At 42.3% G+C, this 21,523-nt stretch overlaps 1 protein-coding gene across 22 annotated transcripts in view; it reads left to right on the top strand.

Annotated features, from left to right (window-relative positions):
• Positions 1–4,081, top strand: part of map2 (microtubule-associated protein 2) — a 258,873-nt gene extending 254,792 nt beyond the window's left edge. For all 22 annotated transcript variants that reach the window (XM_072578789.1, XM_072578787.1, XM_072578800.1 and 19 more), the window contains one exon: positions 1,800–4,081. In XM_072578789.1, the coding sequence (XP_072434890.1) occupies positions 1,800–2,015 (216 nt within the window). In that variant the 3' untranslated portion in view covers positions 2,016–4,081. The remainder of the gene's footprint in view (positions 1–1,799) is intronic.
• Positions 4,082–21,523: the final 17,442 nt, after the last annotated feature.

Here is a 21,523-nt window from a genome sequence, read left to right as displayed (position 1 = left end):
CTTCGCTCTTGAGTTTCTTCAGCCTCATTCTGTCAGGTTCAATCTCATGTTTTCTTTCGTTTCATTCTTCTGAACTATATTTATCAGGATGTGCTCAGTTTGACCTCTGGCTATATGTCTCTCATAAAAGAAGTTAAAACATCAAATCGCATTAACATAATCAGTGATATGTCACAATAATATGTCATGATAGTGAGGTATATGCCAGGCCATGAGGTTGCTGATTGTGTTGCGGTACAATTCTGCTGATGAAGATGGCCCTCCGTATCCCATCGGTTTCCAGTCTTGAGTTGCTAGAGCTTTTTGAAATGTCTCATTCAGCACAGCGATAGTGCCACACAACATGATACAAGATATTTTCAATACGCAGATGAGACTTCGTCTCAATGCAAACTGTATGGTGATCACTTTTACCAGTGCCATCGTGAACAATGCATATGTGGCATCAGATGGATGAAGATGAAGTCAAGTATGTTTTTTCCTCATTGGTTCCCTCACCACCTACCACAGACCCAGTCTAGAAGCTATGTCCATGAGGACTCAGCTATCTCAGTCAAAAAGTGTGCTGCCAAGCCACTGTTGGTGGTGGACACTGAAGTCCTCCATTCAGAGTACATTGTGTCCTTGCCATCCTCAGTGCTTCATTAAAGTGTTGTTCAATCTTGTTATGAATGCTATGAGCATTCAGGTAAAATGCCCCTATGTTAGCTTTCTTATCTTCATGATTTCCAGCATCTCTACTAATATCTCCTGAGTTATCCTTCCTTTTTGCTTCTTTCATAGCCTGACTTGAACCTAAACCCTCCTGCTAACTTGCTGCTTACGTTTTAATTTACCATCATACTTCCTGTCATTTTCCCTTCCCCTTCCCTCCGACTCTCAAGTTTAAAGTCCTAGTGACCACCCTATTTATCCTTTTCACTAGAACTTTGGTTCCAGGTTGGTTCAGGTGGAGACCGTCCCATTGGTATAGATCCCCTGGTTCCAAAACTGATGCCAATGGAGCCCCTCTTTCCCACCATTCCCTCAGCCACATGTTTACTTCCCTATTTTTCTTATCCCTAAGTCAATTTTCACATGGCTCAGGCAATAAACTGGAGATTATGACCCTTGAGGACCTGTTGCTTAATTTCGTTCCTAGTGCTTGATAATCTCCAAACAGGTCCTCCTTCCTCACCTTGCCTATGTTGTTAATCCCAATGTGGACTACAACAACTGGATCCTCCCCCTCCCTCTCCAATACCCCCTCAAACTGGTCAGAGATGAAGTGTCTTACCTTATCAACACACCAGAGTCCTTTTTTTTTAGGTAGAGGAGGAGGGCAGGTAGGAAACACTACACGTGTAGTGTCTCTGGTTCAGCCATTGCCCAAATATATCTCACATTGCTGCTAAGAAATGAAGGTCACTGACGCTCAAGCTAAGCCCTTTAAAAGGGAAATGTAACTTCCCAGCAGCTGCCAGGTCCTCTCTGCCTCTCCTGCTGCTGCTGAGAAATGAATATCTAACGTTTCTAACTGATTTAGAATTTCTTTTAGCACCTCAACAAATCTATGCTGTATTTTGATATTTGAACTCAAATTCCATCTTACTCTTTAATGCCTCCACTTTTGCATGTATATTGGTAATTTGGCTGCATTCCCGACACCTGGGAAATGTGGAAAAACAATGTTATCTTGCGGTGATATACTAAAATGGAAATCTTGATATGGTATCACAGGGAAAATCACATTATAACTTTCCTTCTGGCTCCTATTGTTTCGACCAGTGATCTGCATGTGCTCTTTATTTTCTTAACAGATTGAAAGTCATAAGCTTAGCTTTCGTGAGAATGCCAAGGCACGTGTGGACCATGGAGCGGATATCATCACTCAGTCGCCAGGACGATCTGGTGCCACAACCCCTCATAGGCTGAGCAATGTCTCCTCTTCTGGCAGCATCAATCTAATGGAATCACCGCAACTGGCCACACTTGCTGATGATGTTACTGCTGCATTAGCCAAGCAAGGATTGTGATTTTGCTGTCCACAATTTAAATTGTTTGTAGCATGTGCTTTGAGCCTTCACAAGCTCAAAGTGGGATTGTGTTTATTCCTTTGAATTAAATATTGATCATGTCCTAAGACTGTAGTGAATAAAAACAAAATCTTGTTTCCATTATGCCAGGTTTCTGGCTTTAAATGGGTACAACTGCTGTACATCACACATAGCAATGTTATTTTTCAGCTCAACTTGCATGGACTGATGAGAAATGCATTTACAATGTTTAATGGCTAAAGGCAGAGTTGAAATGGATCAGAATTCTGAAAGCAGTTGACATGCTTTATTCCTAGTTACTCATTCAATATTAAGCAAGTTTTCTCCAATAGATAAGGGAAGATGTCTATTGATAATATTTATTGCAAGACAAATAAATTATTGCATACGTGTTTTACCTGGGAATAAGAGCTGAAGTCGAGAAACTAGTAAGATATGTAAAGAATCCCTGGACTTTAAGTTCAGGAAAGAAAAGCAGTCTCGTATGGTAAGCAGCAGGAGTATTAATGTCAAAGCATGACATGAACACCAGGTTATTGTGCCTGTTCGCAAGGTCATGGTGTTTGGCATTTTTACAAACAAGTAACAAAAATGGGAATGAAGTTGCTCAAAACTATCATGCAGCTACTTTAAATAGGATGCATTTCCTATGCTGAGGATATGTATCTGATTAGGATGTGTCAGTTCATTGCTAGATTTCTATATATGCCTACTTTTCATATTCTGTTTGATCAGCTGTTTGATACAGTATAATATCCTATGTGGCGAGTTGTGTTATCCCTTATATACTTGAAGTTATGCTTTTATTCACAGTATCTGTGTTTCTGCACCTTTTGGTGTTACTGTTTAGAATAAGGTAGCTGTTAGCAGTTATACTTGTTAGATTTATCTCTGATAAAAATTAGCATGACGAGCTTACTATAACAACCCAAAGCTATGACCTTGTTTTAGTGCCAGATGCAAGTTTGTTGATGTATTGCTAGGTTAAAAAGATTTCAAACAATCGCTTTGTAGAGTTTTGATGTACTGAAGGGGTCACAATAGCATTTGGTGTACGCTGTTTTTTGTTTACTTCATTTGGCAAGCCTATTTAAGTAGTGGGGCATATGAAAGAAGGTGCTTTTAAAATATGTATATTATATCACATATATAATATATATAGTTGGAGTATTTTTTGTTCGGATTTATTGACTTCAATTCAGAATGACTGTAATCATACAGTCCTGAATTTATAAGTCATCTCCATAGATTTTATTCTTAATTTTTAGTTCAAATTAACATCTTAAGAAGTCAGTTTTAACTGAAGAAGGATTGATGAAAGCTTAGAATGCAATCTCAGATGGTGTTGAGAGGTAGTACCTTGTTTCACAGAGCCGGATAGATGGTATGTCAGAGCTAATAAAACTGTAATTGAAAGTATGTCTTGTAAATGCTGCAGTCTGCTGCCAAGGGTCCATGCAGATATTTATTATTGTACTCAAACTGGACAGTGTCTTTAACAAATATTAAACAAATTAGACCATCTTTTTCACGAGCCTGTAAAATGCATTGGAAAGTAAATTAATCTTTTGCTGTAGAAAACAATGATGTATTTTAAGATTATCTGAATATGTTGAAAAAATGCATATTTTTTCATTTTGAAAATACAGCTTCTATTGAACAATACAGGATACTGTGTAACAGGAATTAGTGGGAACTTTGTGAAAGTCAGGTATTAAATGAAGGTCTGAGGTTTAATGATTTTAATTTCCTGCCACAATACTCCAACAAAGTTTTGAAAAAAATATTTTACTTCAACTTTTTACAAGTGATGAGGGGACAAAAGGGGCAAAAATAAGATACTGCGTCCCGGTATATGCTGTGGAATTTTAATGTGCTTTAGAGAAGGTGTTTCGAGTCCTGTCATTCTGGAGTCTGTTAAAACAGAATGAAATTTTGGGATTGGCTAGTGTTAGCTTGTACATGTTTTCAGTCAAATTTGCACTTGTGTTTGTTGCTGTAGAGTAATTCCAGAATAAATTGCTTATCATCTGACACAAATAAAATTCTGTGTGGCTTATTTTGAAACTGGGGCATTTGTAGATATTATGTGAGATCAGGCAGCCCTTTGCAGATTGAGCTCAAACCTATCATCCAGCAGTTCATACTGTCTCAAAAAAAAACCTCATCCAGACAAAAATTACAAGACTGGCATTACAGTTTGCTTTCACAATGTTCCACAAAATTTACTTTTGAGGGATAATTGAATGAAAGGTTCAATTAAATAATCCAAAATTACTTAGTTTATCTATCTTTGAACATTGGTAATATTATAATGGGATATATAATAGAGCACAGCCTAGAAAGGTAAAGTGGCATTTGCTTTTCAGATAGGGACCTGGAGGTGCTGGAGTACCAGGTAATCTAGAGAAGAGAAGTGCTGTTTCTTCCAGACTGCCAAAGGAGTCAACACCACCAGACTCAGCCAGCCTGGGCAGAGATTTCTGTGTGGGTTTGTGCGGTGTCCAGGGTTAAATGCAATACTGGATGGTACAGGAATAAGGTTAATGACCTGTACACTGCAAAAGTAGGCACCACCATTTTCTCTTTGCTAACTCACCCACAAGCCCAGCATTACTAATTCTTAACGCTGCAAGTGCAACACTTCTCACCAAGGCAAACAGACTGCAATTCTTACTATTGCATGCAAAGGTATTCACCCACTCATCCTCCCAAACTACCGACCTTTGCACTTTCTGGGGACCCTACTCCACCTCTCCTGACCTATTCCATCTGATTCCTTCTGAGAAATTGCTACAGTTGGCTAGACAAAAAGGTGACTGCTCACTGTGGAATCAGAGAGCCCTCCATTGGCTTTGTTGTGCTAGGCAATGCTGCTTGGGCATTGATGTCAGTCTGAGCTCATTCTCATTCTGAACAAACTTTACCTCTTTCTCACAATTAATTTCCTCTCCTCTGCAGGTACTGGAGAGACCCAATGAACTACAATGAAGAAGAGCCCAGCACCCTCCCCACACTCAATTCAATCTCCATCTATAAGGAGGAAATCACTCATCCCTCAGGATACACTGGCAAGACTTACCTCAGTACCCCCTCCAGCTGAGATTTTAACCTCAATAATTTCTCTTACATTTGGGAACATAACCTGGGTGAGCATGTCACTGTCACATTTCTGCAGCTGGTCAAAGAAGAAATGCCATGGCTTGCTGGCATTTGAAGGACTGCTGGAGACTTGGCTCCTGTTCAATCCCTTGCAGACTGTGATGGCATGGCCTTGGTCATGGGTGACTTTGTCAAAATGCACAAAGAAGCTTCAGGACAGGAGGCAGGTCAGGGGTAGCCAGTAAACTGGATTGCAGAATGGAGGAGTCCACCACCATTGTCTTTCTGTGCTGGCTCTGACATGCACATGACTGCCATGGAGTCAGAGGGCCAGCTCACACTGTCTGTCAGATATGTGCATAGACCTGTACTCCATCACTGTACCAGCATTCTGCATCAAAGGCCCTGATCCCTGCCCAAAGGCCTGCAAAAGTCCAAGCTGCCAAAGGTGAGCCTATGTTTGGGCAAGTGATAATCAATGCGCCTGTGCCTTCCACATCCCGAGCTCAACAGGGCTAAATACAGAGTTGGCTCCTTTACCCCAACTTAGTGCCAATACCAGGACTGCACATCAAGATAAGGGAAAGGCAGGAAGAAACCTACTGAGAGAACATAGGGGGCATGCGTGACACTCCACTGTAAATACTCCTACATTTTTATATTCCCTTATATGCCTGAAAATGTCTGATCTGGTCTCTTTATAATTGTCAGGTCTGGTGAAGTTGTACACATTTGATGTATGTGCAGCCTTTTCAACATCACGGATAAAAGGAATTGCAGAGGCAGATTGAGTGTTGCTCATCTCTCACAAGCAACTGACTGTTGGACTGCGGATAGCATCCAGGTATCAGGGATCCTTCTACAGAAGAAGAATTTGCCCGTTGCTTGCAGCCTCAGTGTCCTCCACATTAACATGTGGGATTGTGGTAGGACCTGCCCTGCACAAATCCTTGTCATTTACATCTACCCTGAGAGAGGGTGGAATCTGCAGCTACAGTAAATTCATCCTTTCAGCACTCCTAGCTTAGTGCCTGCTGAGAGAGAGTGCACAAGGTGCTGCCTCTGTCATGTTGAATGCTGTCCCACTGGATGGTCAAGTATCTCAGGGAAAGATAACAATCTAAACAAAATGCAAACTGTCGAAGGAAGGTGAACTGTGAATGGAAGGCTGTAAAGGAGGTGCATCTCTATCCCGGCCAATCTGTTGTCCATCATGAGTGATGACACTGGTTGAAGCTTTAAAAGCCACTTAACCTCAGCACCATTGCACGCGACATGACCTTGCCTCACTCTCAAATGGTAAAGGGAACTTGTAAAGTGCAGACCCTTTAAGGTGGAATCAGCTGAAGAAACCACATAGACAAAGAAGAAAACATATTTTTCATTAACAGAATATCTCAAGGAGCGTAGAAGTAATCAGGTTCACGTGTACATTGGGGCTAGTTACACAGGGTAAAAACAAACTAGTTACACAGCACAAAGAACAGAAGGCAAAAGTGAGGACTGCAGATGCTGAAGGTTCGAGTTGAGAGTGTGACGCTGGAAAAGCATGGCAAGTCAGGCAGCAGCCGAGGAGCAGGGAAATTGACGTTTCGGGCAAAATCCCTTCATCAGGAATGAAGCTGGGAGCCTTGGGAGTGGAGCGATAAATGGGAGGGGGGGTGGGTTGGGAGGAAGGCAGCTGAGAGCGCAATAGGTGGATGGAGATGGGAGTAAAGGTAATATGTTGTAGAGAAGGGCAGTGCTGGGTTGGAATTGAGATAAGGTGTGGGGAGGGGAAATACTGGTGAAATCCGCATTGATGCCATGGGGTTGGAGGGTCCTGAGGCAGAAGATGAGGCGTTCTTCCTCAAGCTGTCAGGTGGTAAAGGAGTGGTGAATGGAGGAGGCCGAGGAGCTGCATGTCCTCTGTGGAGTGGGAGGAGAAGCACTTCAGAGAACATCTCTGGGACTCCTGCAATAAACAAACCCACCACCCTGTGACCAAACACTTCAACTCCCCCTCCCACTCCGCTGAGGACATGCAAGTCCTAGGCCTCCTCCATCGCCACTACCGTGCCACCTGAGACCTGGAGGAAGAACACCACATCTCTGCCTCAGGACCCTCCAACCTCATGGCATCAATGTAGATTTCACCAGTTTCATTTCCCCTCCCCCCACCTTACCCCAGTTCCAACCTTCCAGCTCAGCACTGCCCTCATGAACCCGTCAATCTTCCTTCCCACCCATCTGCTCCACCTTCACCTCTGACCTATCACCTTTACCCCCACCTTCATCCACCTATTGCACACAGCGCCAGGGACCTGAGTTTGATTCCAGCCTTGGATGACTATCTGTGTGGAGTTTGCACATTCTCCCTGCGTCTGCTTGGGTTTCCTCTGGGTGCTCTGGTTTCCTCCCACAATCCAAACATGTGCCGGTCAGGTGAATTGGCCATGCTAAATTGTCCATTATGTTCAGGGATATGTATGTTAGGTGCATTAGTCAGGGGTAAATGTAGAGGAATGGGTCTGGGTGGGCTACTCTTTGGAGAGTCTGTTTCCACATTAGGTATTCTAAAGAAATAATTTGGCTTCTCACACGCACTCTTGGGGTGGCACGGTGGCACAGTGGTTAGCACTGCTGCCTCACAGCGCCAGAGACCCGGGTTCGATTCCTGTCTCAGGTGACTGACTATGTGGAGTTTGCACATTCTCCCTGTGTCTGCGTGGGTTTCCTCCGGGTGCTCCGGTTTCCTCCCACAGTCCAAAAATGTGTAGGTCAGGTGAGTTGGCCATGCTAAATTGTCCGTAGTGTTAGGTAAAGGGGTAAATGTAGGGGAATGGGTGGGTTACGCTTCGGCGGGGCGGTGTGGACTTGTTGGGCTGAAGGGCCTGTTTCCACACTGTAAGTAATCTAATCTAATCAACAATGTATTGCTCTATCTTGATCGCTGGGATGTCTCTCGAGGATTGCCCTTCCTAATTTCAAGATTGTCCAGAATATTGCCACCCACCCTGCACACAACAGCCAACAAAGTCAATTCCAGCTGTGAAAAGGGCAGTATGCTACAATGATGTGTGCACCTTTTTTTGGACTGTACTGCAAGACTCTACCAGAGCAGTTTGGGTACTGAAACCTCAGCTTAGGAGACCTATGATTTGTTCTACTCTGGTCCAGGTAGAAGTATGGGTGGTGTTCTACCTCTGTTCTGCATCAGTCTGAGGGTTTTGCATAGGTGTCATCAGCCATGTTTGGAGGAATTCACCTTTGTCTTCTAGAAGCCAACCTATTTGGTCAGAGAAACTTGGAAGAATGCAGGATTGAGAGAGCTCTCCAACATACGTACACATTGCAGCTCCCAAAATAACTGTGCAGTCCTTCAGAATCTGGCATCAGTAGTCTCAGATGAGCTGGATGTTGATGGTGTGGAAGCCTTTTTGGTTAATGACCTCTGCAGGTTGGTGATTAGATGCCCTCAAAGCAATGTGGGTACAGGCTAGCAACTGGAGGAAGCAAGTGATGGTAGCGAATCACTGTTCAAGCTGCATGACTTGCCTGGACGCGGGAGAACTGGTGTTACGTTGCAGAAAATTGCTGCATTTGTGGGCTAAGGGTTGGAAGATGCCACAGTTGTTCCTTGAAATGAGCTGCTGATATAAAAATTCAGGGTAGAAGTGTTCTTGACCAGCTTCAGACTGGGATTGCCACCAGTTTCTTCTGAGCAGATGACACATTGATAATGGCTTGGGGCACTCTTGGTCTATAGCTGTACCAGTTCTCTAACAGTTTAGATAATGACAGCATGGCAATTAAATTCAAGATCTTGTTATTTTCCTTGTCCACTACCTTGGAGGCTCTTCACCTGTGGATTCCCCCTCTCGACCCTGGGTATCAGCTACTGAATGCTTCTGTTCTTGCCAGGCCTGGTGATGGCATTGTAATTCTTATCATCTCATGTTCACCAAGGCCTCAAAGAATTCCCCAAGTGCCAGTTCCATCTCAGATGAGCAAGCAGATAATCTGTGGAGAGTGTCATAAATAATACAGAATTTTAGTAATAGTACTCCTGATTCTTTACATCCAGCTAAACGAAGGAACTTATGGATTCACAAAAGTGTGGTATGGAGGCTTCAACTTCACAAGAAGATCAATATCATGCCTTGAAGTGGAGCTCTGAGCTATGTAACCTTATATAGATGTATACTGCAGAGCCAATGTAACATTGGGCTACAGTGCAGCCATCTCTCCTCCATAATAGCATGCCTTCCTAAAGTATCAGACGTTATTGCATTCTTACAGTTTGGTGTGAGAATGTGGCATCTCTGAAACAACTTCCTCTGTCAGGTATGTAAAGTCATTGAGGTCATTATTTCTAACATAAAAGATCGCAAAACGTGTAACTAATTGAATGCAACTTGATGGCAGGTGGGCTGCACTACAGAATCATTGCATGCATAATTAATTATTTACCCCTAGCTGGGCCTCATTATGCAAATAATTGTACTCTTCCTTGAAGAGAAAATCAGTAATTTACTCTATCCACTCTATATGGTGCCACTTTGTCTCCTTGTTGCACAGTTGAGTGTGGTGCGAAGATGGCAATGTTGTGTCCTCCTGATGAGTTGTAGGCTACGCCTGCGACTAACAATGATTCACCCAATCTTTGATGATCCCTTTTGTGTGACTGCCCCTGCATCCCCAATGACTTCTTTTTGAAGCCCCATCCACCCTCCCCATTTCCATTCAACCCCTTTATTTAATGGTTAAAGTTCTCCCTTTACCCCTGAGGCCATGCCTTTGTAAATTGCCGAGCTCGTGTTGGATATTCATTCTCCTCATATTGAGAATAGGGAGATTGAGACTTGTGAGAATACCCCCTCCTAAAGCATCTTGTCCTTTTATATGTTCTGAGTTTCCATCTCCTTCTTTCACCATCTTGAGTCCCCCCAGCAACACAGTGTAATAAACCACAGTCCCCAGACTTGAGCACCCACCCAATTTGCCCCTGCACTGCATGGAATACCTCCTGAAAATCCTCCTGACCATTAAAAAGTATTCAAGATATTCAATGGGACTGATCTGGGAGGTCAACCAAATAGAGCATGGCCCAGCCTGCAAAAAAATGTTTTCAGAATGCACCAACTCATACCTGTGAACCTCAGGTTGGTCGCACTAAAGCTGCAGGACTGATGCTGCCTGGATGGCTGTGTTCTTCCAGTCTAACTATCTTTACAGACCAAGAAGTACACTCAAATCTGTTTTGCTGAAGGTACCACATTTCTCTTTTGTATCACATGTGCCTTCCTGAATAAATGTTAATTCTATTAACTCTATTCAAGATCTGACTACTGCTACACCTGGCGAGATCTGCATATTCCTGGATGGCATACAAGAAATAAATATCCTCTTTCCTGCATCCTTGCAATGTTGAAATGCAGAACTCACACAAGCCTCAAAGGGTCCCATTCCCACCTTAGAGTGCAAGTCACTGTGAACGTGCAGGTGATTTGCAAGCAATGGAATAAAAACAGTATTGATGTAACCATTTCCTACAGCTTGATCTACCTACTGCATTTACAATGTACTGTACAAGGAGGAGTCAGAAAGATCATCTGTTTCACCTGCTTCCATTTCTAGGGATAAGCTGGCCACCAAAGCCATTCCAAACCCACCAACTCCCAGTTATCTTGACAATATATCCTCAGACCCTGCTTCCTGTAAGAACCTGATTCTATTTTCCCAGCTTCTCCATCTGTTGCATCTGTTCTAATCCAGTGTGACCTCAAAATGTCCACCTTTTTTCCCCTTTATCCATGTCCAACCCATTTCCTGCACTTCTGCCCTTACCCCTTTCCTTCCATCCCATAAAACAATAGAATTTCCCCCCTCCACCCCCCACACCCCATCCTCACTTTCCACCCTTACCAGTCTCTGCATCAAAAGGATCATAAGCTGACATTTCTGCCACCTCCAGTGGGATGTCACCACCAGACACACATTCTCCTCCGCTTCCTTGTCAGCATTCCACAGGGACCATTCCTTTTGGACACTTTGGTCCACTCTCTCACCACTCCCAACACCTCCCACGCCCTTTCAGCACCTTCCAGTGCAATTGCAGAAGGTCCGTTTGCTTCTTCCTACTGCACTATCCAAGGGTCCAAACACACCTTCCAGCTGAAGCAATGCTTTATCCACACTTTGCTCAATCTAGTCTGCTGTATTTGCTGCTCACAATGCGGTATCTTCATTGGGGAAACAAAGTGCAGACTAGGTGACCACTTTGCGGAACACTTACATCCTGTCCACAAAAATGACCCTGAGCTTCCTATCGCCTCAATTTCAATACACCGCTGTGTTCCCTGGCCCACATTTTTGTCTCAAGCTTGTGCGGTGTTCTGGTGAAGCTTAGTACAAACTGGACAAATAATGCTTCACCTTCTATCTGAGCACCTTGCAGCCTTCAGGATTCAACTTTGAGTTTGACAATTTCAGAGCATGAACACTTTGCTCTATGTTTGCTATCCACCTCAACAGCCCCGATCCTGTAATAAAATGGTTTGGTTTCCAACCTATTTTCAACACAGCTGCCATTATCACCTGTTGAGCTTCCTCGCTGGTTACTAACAATAATCCACTTGCCTCCCTACCCCTTCTTCTTTTCTCTGGATTCTGCTTTTACTTATGCATTTACCCATGCTGCCCTTCCCCTTCCCCCCCCCCCCCACCCCCCCACCCAATGCCACCACCCCTATCATCAGCTTAACTACACCTTTTCCAGGCTGCTTCAAGCTCTGGCAAAAGGTCACTGGACTTGAAATGGAAATTCTGTTTTCTCTCCACAAGTGCTGACAGATTTGTCGAGTTGCTCTGGCAATTTCTATTTTGTTTGTATCATATGTTAAAGGCCTTCCACAAGTGGTAAAGATTCCCAGCCCGTGAACTTTAAATTCTATGTCATGCTTTTGAGTCTTTCTTAATGTTTCTACATTTAAAAGATGCCAATGACAGTGTTGCCTTATTTAGAGAACAGCAGTAATTCAGAACAGCATGAGTATGGAATGTACAAATCAAAGGCTAGGTGAGCCAATTGCCAATGGGAAAGTACCAGCAAATTACTTAAAACAATTCTGAACGAACAGTCAGATTAAACTTCCTATCATTTTAAATAGAAAATCCAAATGAACCACAAAATCATCTTCTTAATGTAAAAGTATTTACCTTTTCAAACCACTTCCTCTCTTAGCCATGTGACCTTTTTACTTTTTATTTGGGTTCCTCAGTATCTTTCCTAGCACTGAACAAGAGACCTCTAACTTAAAAAAAAGGACTCAGTCGGCTGAACAGGTAAGCTACTTCGTGTTCTTGTTTTGTAGACTAAGTGTAGAGTTATGGCAGCGCAGGCAGTGGACTGTTCCTCCTGCAGGATGTTTGAGGTAAGGGTGACCACCGATGCTCCTGCCGACTTCATCTGCATAAGTGCAGCCAGCTCCAGCTCCTCACAGACCGCGTTAGGGAACTGGAGCTGGAGTTGGAGTTGGATGAACTGAGAATTATTCGAGAGGCTGAGAGGGTGATAGATAGAAGCTACAGGGACATAGTTACGCCAGAGAACAGAGGTAGCTGGGTAAACCTTAGAGGTGGGAAGGGGAGGAAGCAGGCAGTGCAGGGATTCCCTGTGGTCGTTCCCCTCAACAATAAGTGTACCACTTTGGATACTGTTGGGAGGGACAGCCTAGCAGGGGTAAGCTGCAGTGACCGGGTCTCTGGCACGAGGTCCGGCTCTGAGGTTCAGAAGGGAAAGGGGGAGAAGAGGACAGTGCTAGTTATAGGAGACTCTATAGTTAGAGGGACAGACAGGCGGTTCTGTGGACATGTGCGAGACTCTCGGTTCGTTTGCTGCCTCCCGGGTGGCAGGGTCCGAGACGTCTCGGACCGTGTCTTCAGAATCCTTAAGGGGTGCACTTTAGCACCAATGACATAGGTAGGAAGAGGGGAGGGGAGGTCATTCAGGAGCTCAGGGAGTTAGGCTGGAAGCTAAAAGCTAGGATGGACAGAGTCGTCATCTCTGGGTTGTTGCCGATGCCATGTGACAGTGAGGCAAGGAATAGGGAGAGAGTGCAGTTGAACACGTGGTTGCAAGGATGGTGTAGGAGGGAGGGCTTCAGGTATTTGGACAATTGGACTGCATTCTGGGGAAGGTGGGACCTGTACAATCAGGATGGGTTGCACCTGAACCAGAAGGGCACCAATATCCTGGGAGGTAGGTTTGCTAGCACTCTTTGGGGGGGGGTTAAACTAATTTGGCAGGGCCCAGCAAGTAGGTTAGCTGTTTTTCAGGATGTCCAAGAATGTAGGGAGGCTGTGGAGAAGGTAGCACTGACAGGGAATACTTGCAGACACAGAGATGGGCTCAAGTGTGATACTTCAACGCAAAGAGTATCAGAAATAAGGTGGGTGAACTTAAGGCATGGATTGGTTCTTGGGACTACGATGTTGTGGCCATCATGGAAACGTGGATAGAAGAGGGACAAGAATGGTTGTTGGAGGTTCCTGATTACAGATGTTTCAGTAAGATCAGGGAGGGTGGTAAAAAAGGAGGAGGTGTGGTGTTGCTAATTAGAAATGGTATAACGGCTGCAGAAAGGCAGTTCGAGGGGGATCTGCCTTTGGAGGTAGTATGGGCTGAAGTCAGAAATAGGAAAGGAGCAGTCACCTTGTTGGGTGTTTACTATAGGCCCCCCAATAGCAGCAGAGATGTGGAGAAACAGATTGGAAACAGATTTTGGAAAGGTGCAGAAGCCACAGGGTAGTAGTCATGGGCGATTTCAACTTCCCAAATATTGATTGGAAGCTCTTTAGATCAAGTAGATTGGACGGGGTGGTGCTTGTGCAGTGTGTCCAGGAAGTTTTTCTAACTCAGTATGTAGATTGTCCAACCAGAGGGGAGGCCATATTGGAACCAGGACAAGTGATGGGCTTGTTAGTGGGTGAGCATTTTGGTGATGGTGACCACAATTCTGTGACTTTCACCTTGGTTATGGAGAGAGATAGGTGCGTGCAACAGGGTACGTTTTACAATTGGGGGAAGGGTAAATATGATGCTGCAAGACAGGATCTGAGGAGCATAAGTTGGGAGCATAGGCTGTCAGGGAAGGATGTCGTTGAAATGTGGGATCATTTCAAGGAACAGATATGACGTGTCCTTCATATGTATGTACCTGTCAGGCAGGAAAGAGATGGTCGTGTGAGGGAACCTTGGTTGACGAGGGAGGTTGAATGTCTAGTAAAGTGGAAGAAGGAGGCTTACATAAGGTTGAGGAAACAAGGTTCAGACAGAACGCTAGAGGGATACAGGATAGCCTGGAGGGAGCTGAAGAAAGGGATTAGGAGAGCTAAGAAAGGGCATGAAAAATCTTTGGGGGTAGGATCAAGGATAACCCCAAGGCCTTTTATGCATATGTAAGAAACATGAGAATGACGAGAATGAGGGTAGGTCCGATCAAGGACAGTGGTGGGAGACTGTGTATTGAGTCGGAAGAGATAGGAGAGGTCTTGAATGAGTACTTTTCTTCCGTATTTACAGATGAGAGGGACCGTATTGTTGAAGAGGAGAGTATGAAACTGACTGGTAAGCTAGAAGAGATACCTGTTAGGAAGGAAGATCTGTTGGGCATTTTGAAAAACTTGAGGATAGACAAGTCCCCTGGGGCTGACGGGATATATCCTAGGATTATGTGGGAAGCAAGAGAGGAAATTGCAGAGCTGCTGGCAATGATCTTTTTGTCTTCACTGTCAACAGGGGTAGTACCAGGGGACTGGAGAGTGGCGAATGTTGTGCCCCTGTTCAAAAAAGGGAATAGGGATAACCCCGGGAATTACAGGCCAGTTAGTCTTACTTCGGTGGTAGGCAAAGTAATGGAAAGGGTACTGATGGATAGGATTTATGAGTATCTGGAAAGACACTGCTTGATTAGGGACAGCCAGCACGGATTTGTGAGGGGTAGGTCTTGCCTTACAAGTCTTATTGAATTCTTTGAGGAGGTGACCAAGCATGTGGATGAGGGTAGAACAGTGAATGTAGTGTACATGGATTTTAGCAAGGCATTTGATAAGTTTCCCCATGGTAGGCTTATGCGGAAAGTCAGGGGGCATGGGATAGTGGGAAATTTGGCCAGTTGGATAGAGAACTGGCTAACCGGTCGAAGTCAGAGAGTGGTGGTAGATGATAAATATTCAGCCTGGAGCCCAGTTATAAGTGGAGTTCCGCAGGGATCAGTTCTGGGTCCTCTGCTGTTTGTAATTTTTATTAATGACTTGGAAGAGGGGGTTGAAGGGTGAGTCAGTAAATTTGCAGATGATAAGAAGATAGGTGGAGTTGTGGACAGTGAGGAGGGCATTTGTCGTTTGCAAAGGGACTTAGATATGATGCAGAGCTGGGCTGAGGAGTGGCAGATGGAGTTCAACCCTATCAAGTGTGAGGTTGTTCATTTTGGAAGGACAAATAAGAATGCGGAATACAGGGTTAATGGTAGGGTTCTTAGTAAGGTGGAGGAGCAGAGGGATCTTGGAGTCTATGTTCATAGCTCTTTGAAAGTTACCACTCAGGTGGATAGAGCTTGTAAGAAGGCCTATTGTGTATTAGCGTTCATTAGCAGAGGGATTGAATTCAAGAGTGGTGAGGTGATGTTGCAGCTGTACAGAACCTTGGTAAGGCCACATTTGGAGTACTGTGTGCAGTTCTGGTTGCCTCACTTTAGGAAAGATGTGGAAGCTTTGGAGAGAGTGCAGAGGAGATTTACCAGGATGTTGCCTGGAATGGAGAATAGGTCGTACGAGGATAGGTTGAGAGTTCTCGGCCTTTTCTCATTGGAACGGCAAAGGATGAGGGGTGACTTGATAGAGGTTTATAAGATGATCAGGGGAATAGATAGAGTAGACAGTCAGAGACTTTTTCCCCGGGTACAACAGAGTGTTACAAGGGGACATAAATTTAAGGTGAAGGGTGGAAGGTATAGGTTCTTTACCCAGAGAGAGGTGGGGGCATGGAATGCACTGCATGTGGGAGTGGCAGAATCAGAATCATTGGTGACCTTTAAGCGGCAATTGGATAGGTACATGGATAGGTGCTTAAGCTAGGACAAATGTTTTGCACAACATCGTGGGCCGAAGGGCCTGTTCTATGTTCTATGAGAAATATCAAATAGATGCTTTATAAATGATAGATACAATTTCCATTATTGAGCATACCAGAAGAAACGTAAGGATAGAGTCTTTTCATTATTTGTTGTAAAATCATTGCATAAAAGATTACTCCAACTTGCAATGATTAATTTGGATGTCTGGTATTTTGAGGCATTAGTCAAACAGTATATTCTAGAAACTAATTTCAGTACTCTATAGGATATTCAGTGGCATTATAAAAAAATATAGTGATCAAAACCTGACATAAGTGAAATATAAAATGATGTTTTAAGTTGATTAAGATCTCTGATAGCAATGAAATATTGAACAAAATAAGTGAAATATGAAAGTGCAGGATAATTCCTTTTGGGATATGACTTAGCAATTTATCATTGCACTTGCTATCAAGTAAATTGAAGCTATGTTTCATGTTACTTAATTCAGAATATTGTTTTATTTACAGTAGTTGTGGCTCTGAATGTAATAGCCTGATGCAAGTTGTCTCATATCTCAGTGTGTATGTGGTTAAGGCCAATGGACTCTTGTACTGCAACCACTCCCAACCCCAACCCCAACCCCAACCAAGTGTCTACAAATAGGTAACATGTGAGCCACATCATTGTCATATCACTGTCTTTACCACTCTGCCTACATTAGTGTGGTTAAATAGTTCAATCAATGTCTGTGTTTTGGTCTCATTGACATTGAATTAGGTTGTTCATTGATTGAAAGAGTCAAAAGTCCAGCAGAGTTCCCACTCCCTAAAGACAGCAAGACGCCTCCGACAAGATGAGAAGAAGTTCTCAATGGTGATTAATGGAAAGCAATATCAGGCCACAGGAAATTGTCCTGGAGCCCCTTCTTTCTCTGTAACTACAGAAATTCTGGTCAAGCAAGCAAAGGACAGGAAAAAGTGCCATATCAAGTTAGACAGGGCAATAGAGCAGGCCAGTACAATAAAACTGGTTCAGGAGAAACGTAACAAACTCTGCAGAACTACCTGATTCTGGACTCCCTAAACCTAGGGAAAAGACCTCATCTATTGAGCATATCCATGCCCCTCATGATTTTATAAACCTCTATAAGATCACCCCTCTGCCTCTGCTGCTCTAGGGAAAACAGCATCAGTCAATTCAGCCTCTCCCTATAACTCAAACCCTCCAACTCTGGCAATATTCTTGTAAATATTTTCTGAACCTCTTCAAGTTTCCTTCTGATAAGAGGGAGAGCAGAATTTCCCACAATATTCCAAAGGTGACCTAACCATTGTCCCGTGCAGCCACAACATGACCTCCCAACTCCTATACTCAGTGCTCTGACCAATTAAGGAAAGCATACCAAACACCTTTTTCACCATCCTATTTATCTATGACCCCACTGTCATGGAACTATGAATTTGATCTACTTGTACAATTCAAATTAAAAAGGGGTGAATCAAACTATATTCACTGTGCTTAATGGTCATGAAAATCAATTGTCTTTATAATTCCTATGTGTACTCTGATCAATTTTATTTGGTAATGCTTTTGTGAAGCACCTTGAGGAGTTTTATTGCATTAAAAATGATAATTAAGTGCAAATTATTAGTCTTGTTTGGGACAGTAGCCCTGTGTTGTTTTTGCACGTTTGATCTTTCTTTGTATTTCAGACCCAATCTCCGGGATTACATACTGGTCATGCTCACTCTAGGTCAGTTTGATTAGTAACTTGCAAATTCCAGTGTTCCTAACCACAACTTCAGAATCAACTACCACTTCTGGGAAGAGTTGCTGGCAATATGGATAGGTTCGCTCTTTTTTTCTGTGGATAAATTGAAGGTCGGTGTTAGAACAATTTTGATGGAATAGTTGGTTTCAATCTGCTTTTTATTTTCTAAGTCGTCAGACTCTAGGGTCATTGGTATGTGCTCGACCTTGCTGGTTTAATGTGTTTCTCTTTCTACTTATTGTCCTTTAGCTAGTCACACTCACTGCATTTCATACATATATTTTTTTTTTCTTAATTTAGCATTTGCTGTTTAGCCGCCTCGTGAGCACCTCTCCCAGTCTACATGTGAGTAACCCTCTGTTAGACAATCTTCTAACTTTGACAGTTACAAATACAAGATTTATAAGAATGAATAAGACAGCATTAAAGTATTTGAGTAGAGTATGTTTGATACCAGTTAAAAAGTACCCCCATGTATAATATACTGCACACATTAATCACAAATGTGTTACCAAAAGTGAAACTTGCGCTCACACGGTTGGGTGGTCCCTGTTCTGTTCGGACCGGAATGCAGGCTATTAGCATTCTTCACAACAATTGTTATACCATTCTTTCCAAGGTAGTGGAAACGTTTTGTTGACAAGGTCATATCGTCCTATCAGACTCTGCCTTCAGTTACAATTGTGCAAACGTATCTCCGAATGTTTCAACTATCGTTTCAGCTATAGAATTGATCCTTTCTAGATATGTTCCATGCTGATTTTTCTTGCCTTATAATATAGTTAGTTATTTGGTGATGCAAAACTTGAGTATTGCTTGAAAAAGATACATTGTGCTGAAGGTTTTCATTCTGTACTCATAAACATAATTCACAAGAAGTACCGATGCAAAAGGAAAACAACAAATAAACTGAGGAAGTTGTTGTGCTTTGCTGACAGAATGGGGAAACGTATTTTGCTCCTGTTTAATAAAATGGATAATTGCCATTCTCTGGTTCATTTCTAAGGACAATGCCTTGACCAGCAGAGTTGACCTTCCCCGTTTAAAATGTAAATTAAATTTTGAAATTATCTGTCAGTCTTCGTCTAATTGACGCATTCGCCATGTCGACACCTCTCCCAATCAGCCCAAGTACCAGCCAATCAACATCGTGTATCAGAAGACTACAAGTCCTGACATCTCAACAATCAAGGTCAGTTTGTGTTATGTTGGTGCCACCATGGAAATTTTACAGGTATTAAGTAAAATAAGTCTCTCTGGTAGAGTTTAATAATCTCCTGGAATAGACATATTGGCTCTGTCCATTTTCAATTCTTATCAGATTCTTGAAACATAACATTTATCTAAGTATTTAACTTCTATCAAAGCAAAATACAGCTTTGGAATATGGCTAACAATTAATTTTAAGCATATTTAGGAACTCAGTGGTACCTGAGCCAAATAGTCCCTGGCCCAAAGGCATTATTCCAGCTCAGTGATCTTGTTTATTCATATGTTTTAAAAGGCCTGCCTACTTACTAAAGCTAAGACCACTTTGCCTTCTATCTTAACTTCATCCCTCCTTTGTGTTGAATAGCCTTCGCAAATCTCAAAGAACTTTGTAAACAATATTGCTATTCAAAGATATTATAGCTTCTTACATTCTCTCTTTCCATGTTCTGTTCCTTTTAAAATGCTATTCATCTATGATTTCCTCCTGATCCATATAGATGACAACAACTTCTATTTCTGAAGAGATGCTACTTAAACTGCTCACTAATTTTAGCTTTTTGTATTTTTATAATTTCAGCATTTTGGCATCTGCAGTATTTTTAAAATTACTTTTCTCCCCCAGGGATGATGGATAAATTTTCAATGAAGAGTCATTATCAATTCTTCCCTCTGCCTTTGCAGCTGTAGTGTAAGGATTTTTTTTAAGTTATGTTCAAGCACACTTCGAAATGTAATTAACTTCCAATCATACGTTTGGAACACAAGGTTGGGTTGCATTTTCATGCTGCCTTTCATGTTTAAGGAGGTGGTAGGCTTTAAAGTTGGTGGTGAAAACTAATCCCTGAATTTCTGTCCCATTTCCATCATGAATGGAAGGATTTAACCATGTGGGCAAAGATGTATCTCAATGCAGTAGCTTTCATTTTAGAGTCCCCCTACTCCACTTCCCAACAATTTTCATTGAGTCAAACTATTTTGACAGTTGTTGATTATGCTATCTGATTACCATTATCATAATAACCAAAAGGAAAATCTTTCTAATTGGGAATCTAGGGATAGATAAATTCAAACTCAATTCATATATTAATGATATAATGGTGAAGAATCAATCTAATATATTCTTAATACAATGATTTTTGATAAGACTTTGTTTAGAAAAGGTTTTGTCCATCATATTTACCAACATTGTGAAAGTGGAAGAGTTACAGTATGAAAATGTTGTTCATTTGCATTGGGAATTGGTAACATTTAGCTTTTGCTGTGTCATTTCTTTGATCTTAACATTGATTGGCAGGTCAGTGTTTTTCCTTGGACTTTGAAGAAATGCAACAGTTGGTAAATTATCCCACTGCTTCAAAGGCTCAAATGCATTTAGCTCTGGAATCATTGCTATCATAATTGTGCAGTGGAATTTGATTATGAATGTTCAACTGAGCTCCAAACCCCAGTAATATCATCAACTCAACAGTGGCGGTTGATATAGTTGTTAAGGGGACTGAAAGATTTGCTCTGGTTGAAAGAAGAAGTTTCTGACTATTTGTTTATTATGAGTTTAACAACCATCTGACAGAACTTTTTTTTGAACTTAAGTTTGAATGTCTTTTATGAGTCTCTATTAAAGTATTTTCATCATGATTCACCTGATATATTTTAGTTATTTTAAGCAAACAATTTATACATATCATGACACATCTTTAGCGCAAATTAGACTTGAATCCAGAACTTCTGGTCACCATTAAGGACATTACCACCATGTCACAAAATCTAACGTGATGTATTTCATCTTTGCTCTAAATGTGAACCACAGTCTAATATTATAGTATTTTGTAGCATCATATTCTGAAGGAATGAGAGAGACCTATCCCCTGAAGTACTTCAGTGATCATTATGTTCTCTCTTTCATCGCAAATACAGCCAAATGTGTAGGAGCACCCTACCAATTTTAGATATGGGCAAAAACAAAACAAATGATCTGATTTGAATTGTTGTGGTATTTATAGGCGTCTGCTTAATGGTTAACTACCTGTGAGGAGAACAATGCTTTTCAATTATTTTCCCTCTTTGGGCTTGCATATCCCCATAACCCTGCCTTTCCCCAACTTCAAGGGAAAAAACTGCAACAAAAAAGTCACTAAACATCAAAAGAAATAATTTGCCATCAAGTCATCGTCTACAAAGTGGTGACCTCATTGTATGGTTATTTATTATCTCTGCGCGCTGCGTATCTCACTGAGTGACGCATTTGAGGAGGATATTCGTGCATGGTCATTTTGTAAAGTATCTGGCTTTTTTTTAATTGCATG

Source organism: Chiloscyllium punctatum, chromosome 10, assembly GCF_047496795.1.
Source record: "Chiloscyllium punctatum isolate Juve2018m chromosome 10, sChiPun1.3, whole genome shotgun sequence".
Taxonomy (NCBI): domain Eukaryota; kingdom Metazoa; phylum Chordata; class Chondrichthyes; order Orectolobiformes; family Hemiscylliidae; genus Chiloscyllium; species Chiloscyllium punctatum.
This window is presented reverse-complemented; position numbering and strand designations above follow the sequence as displayed.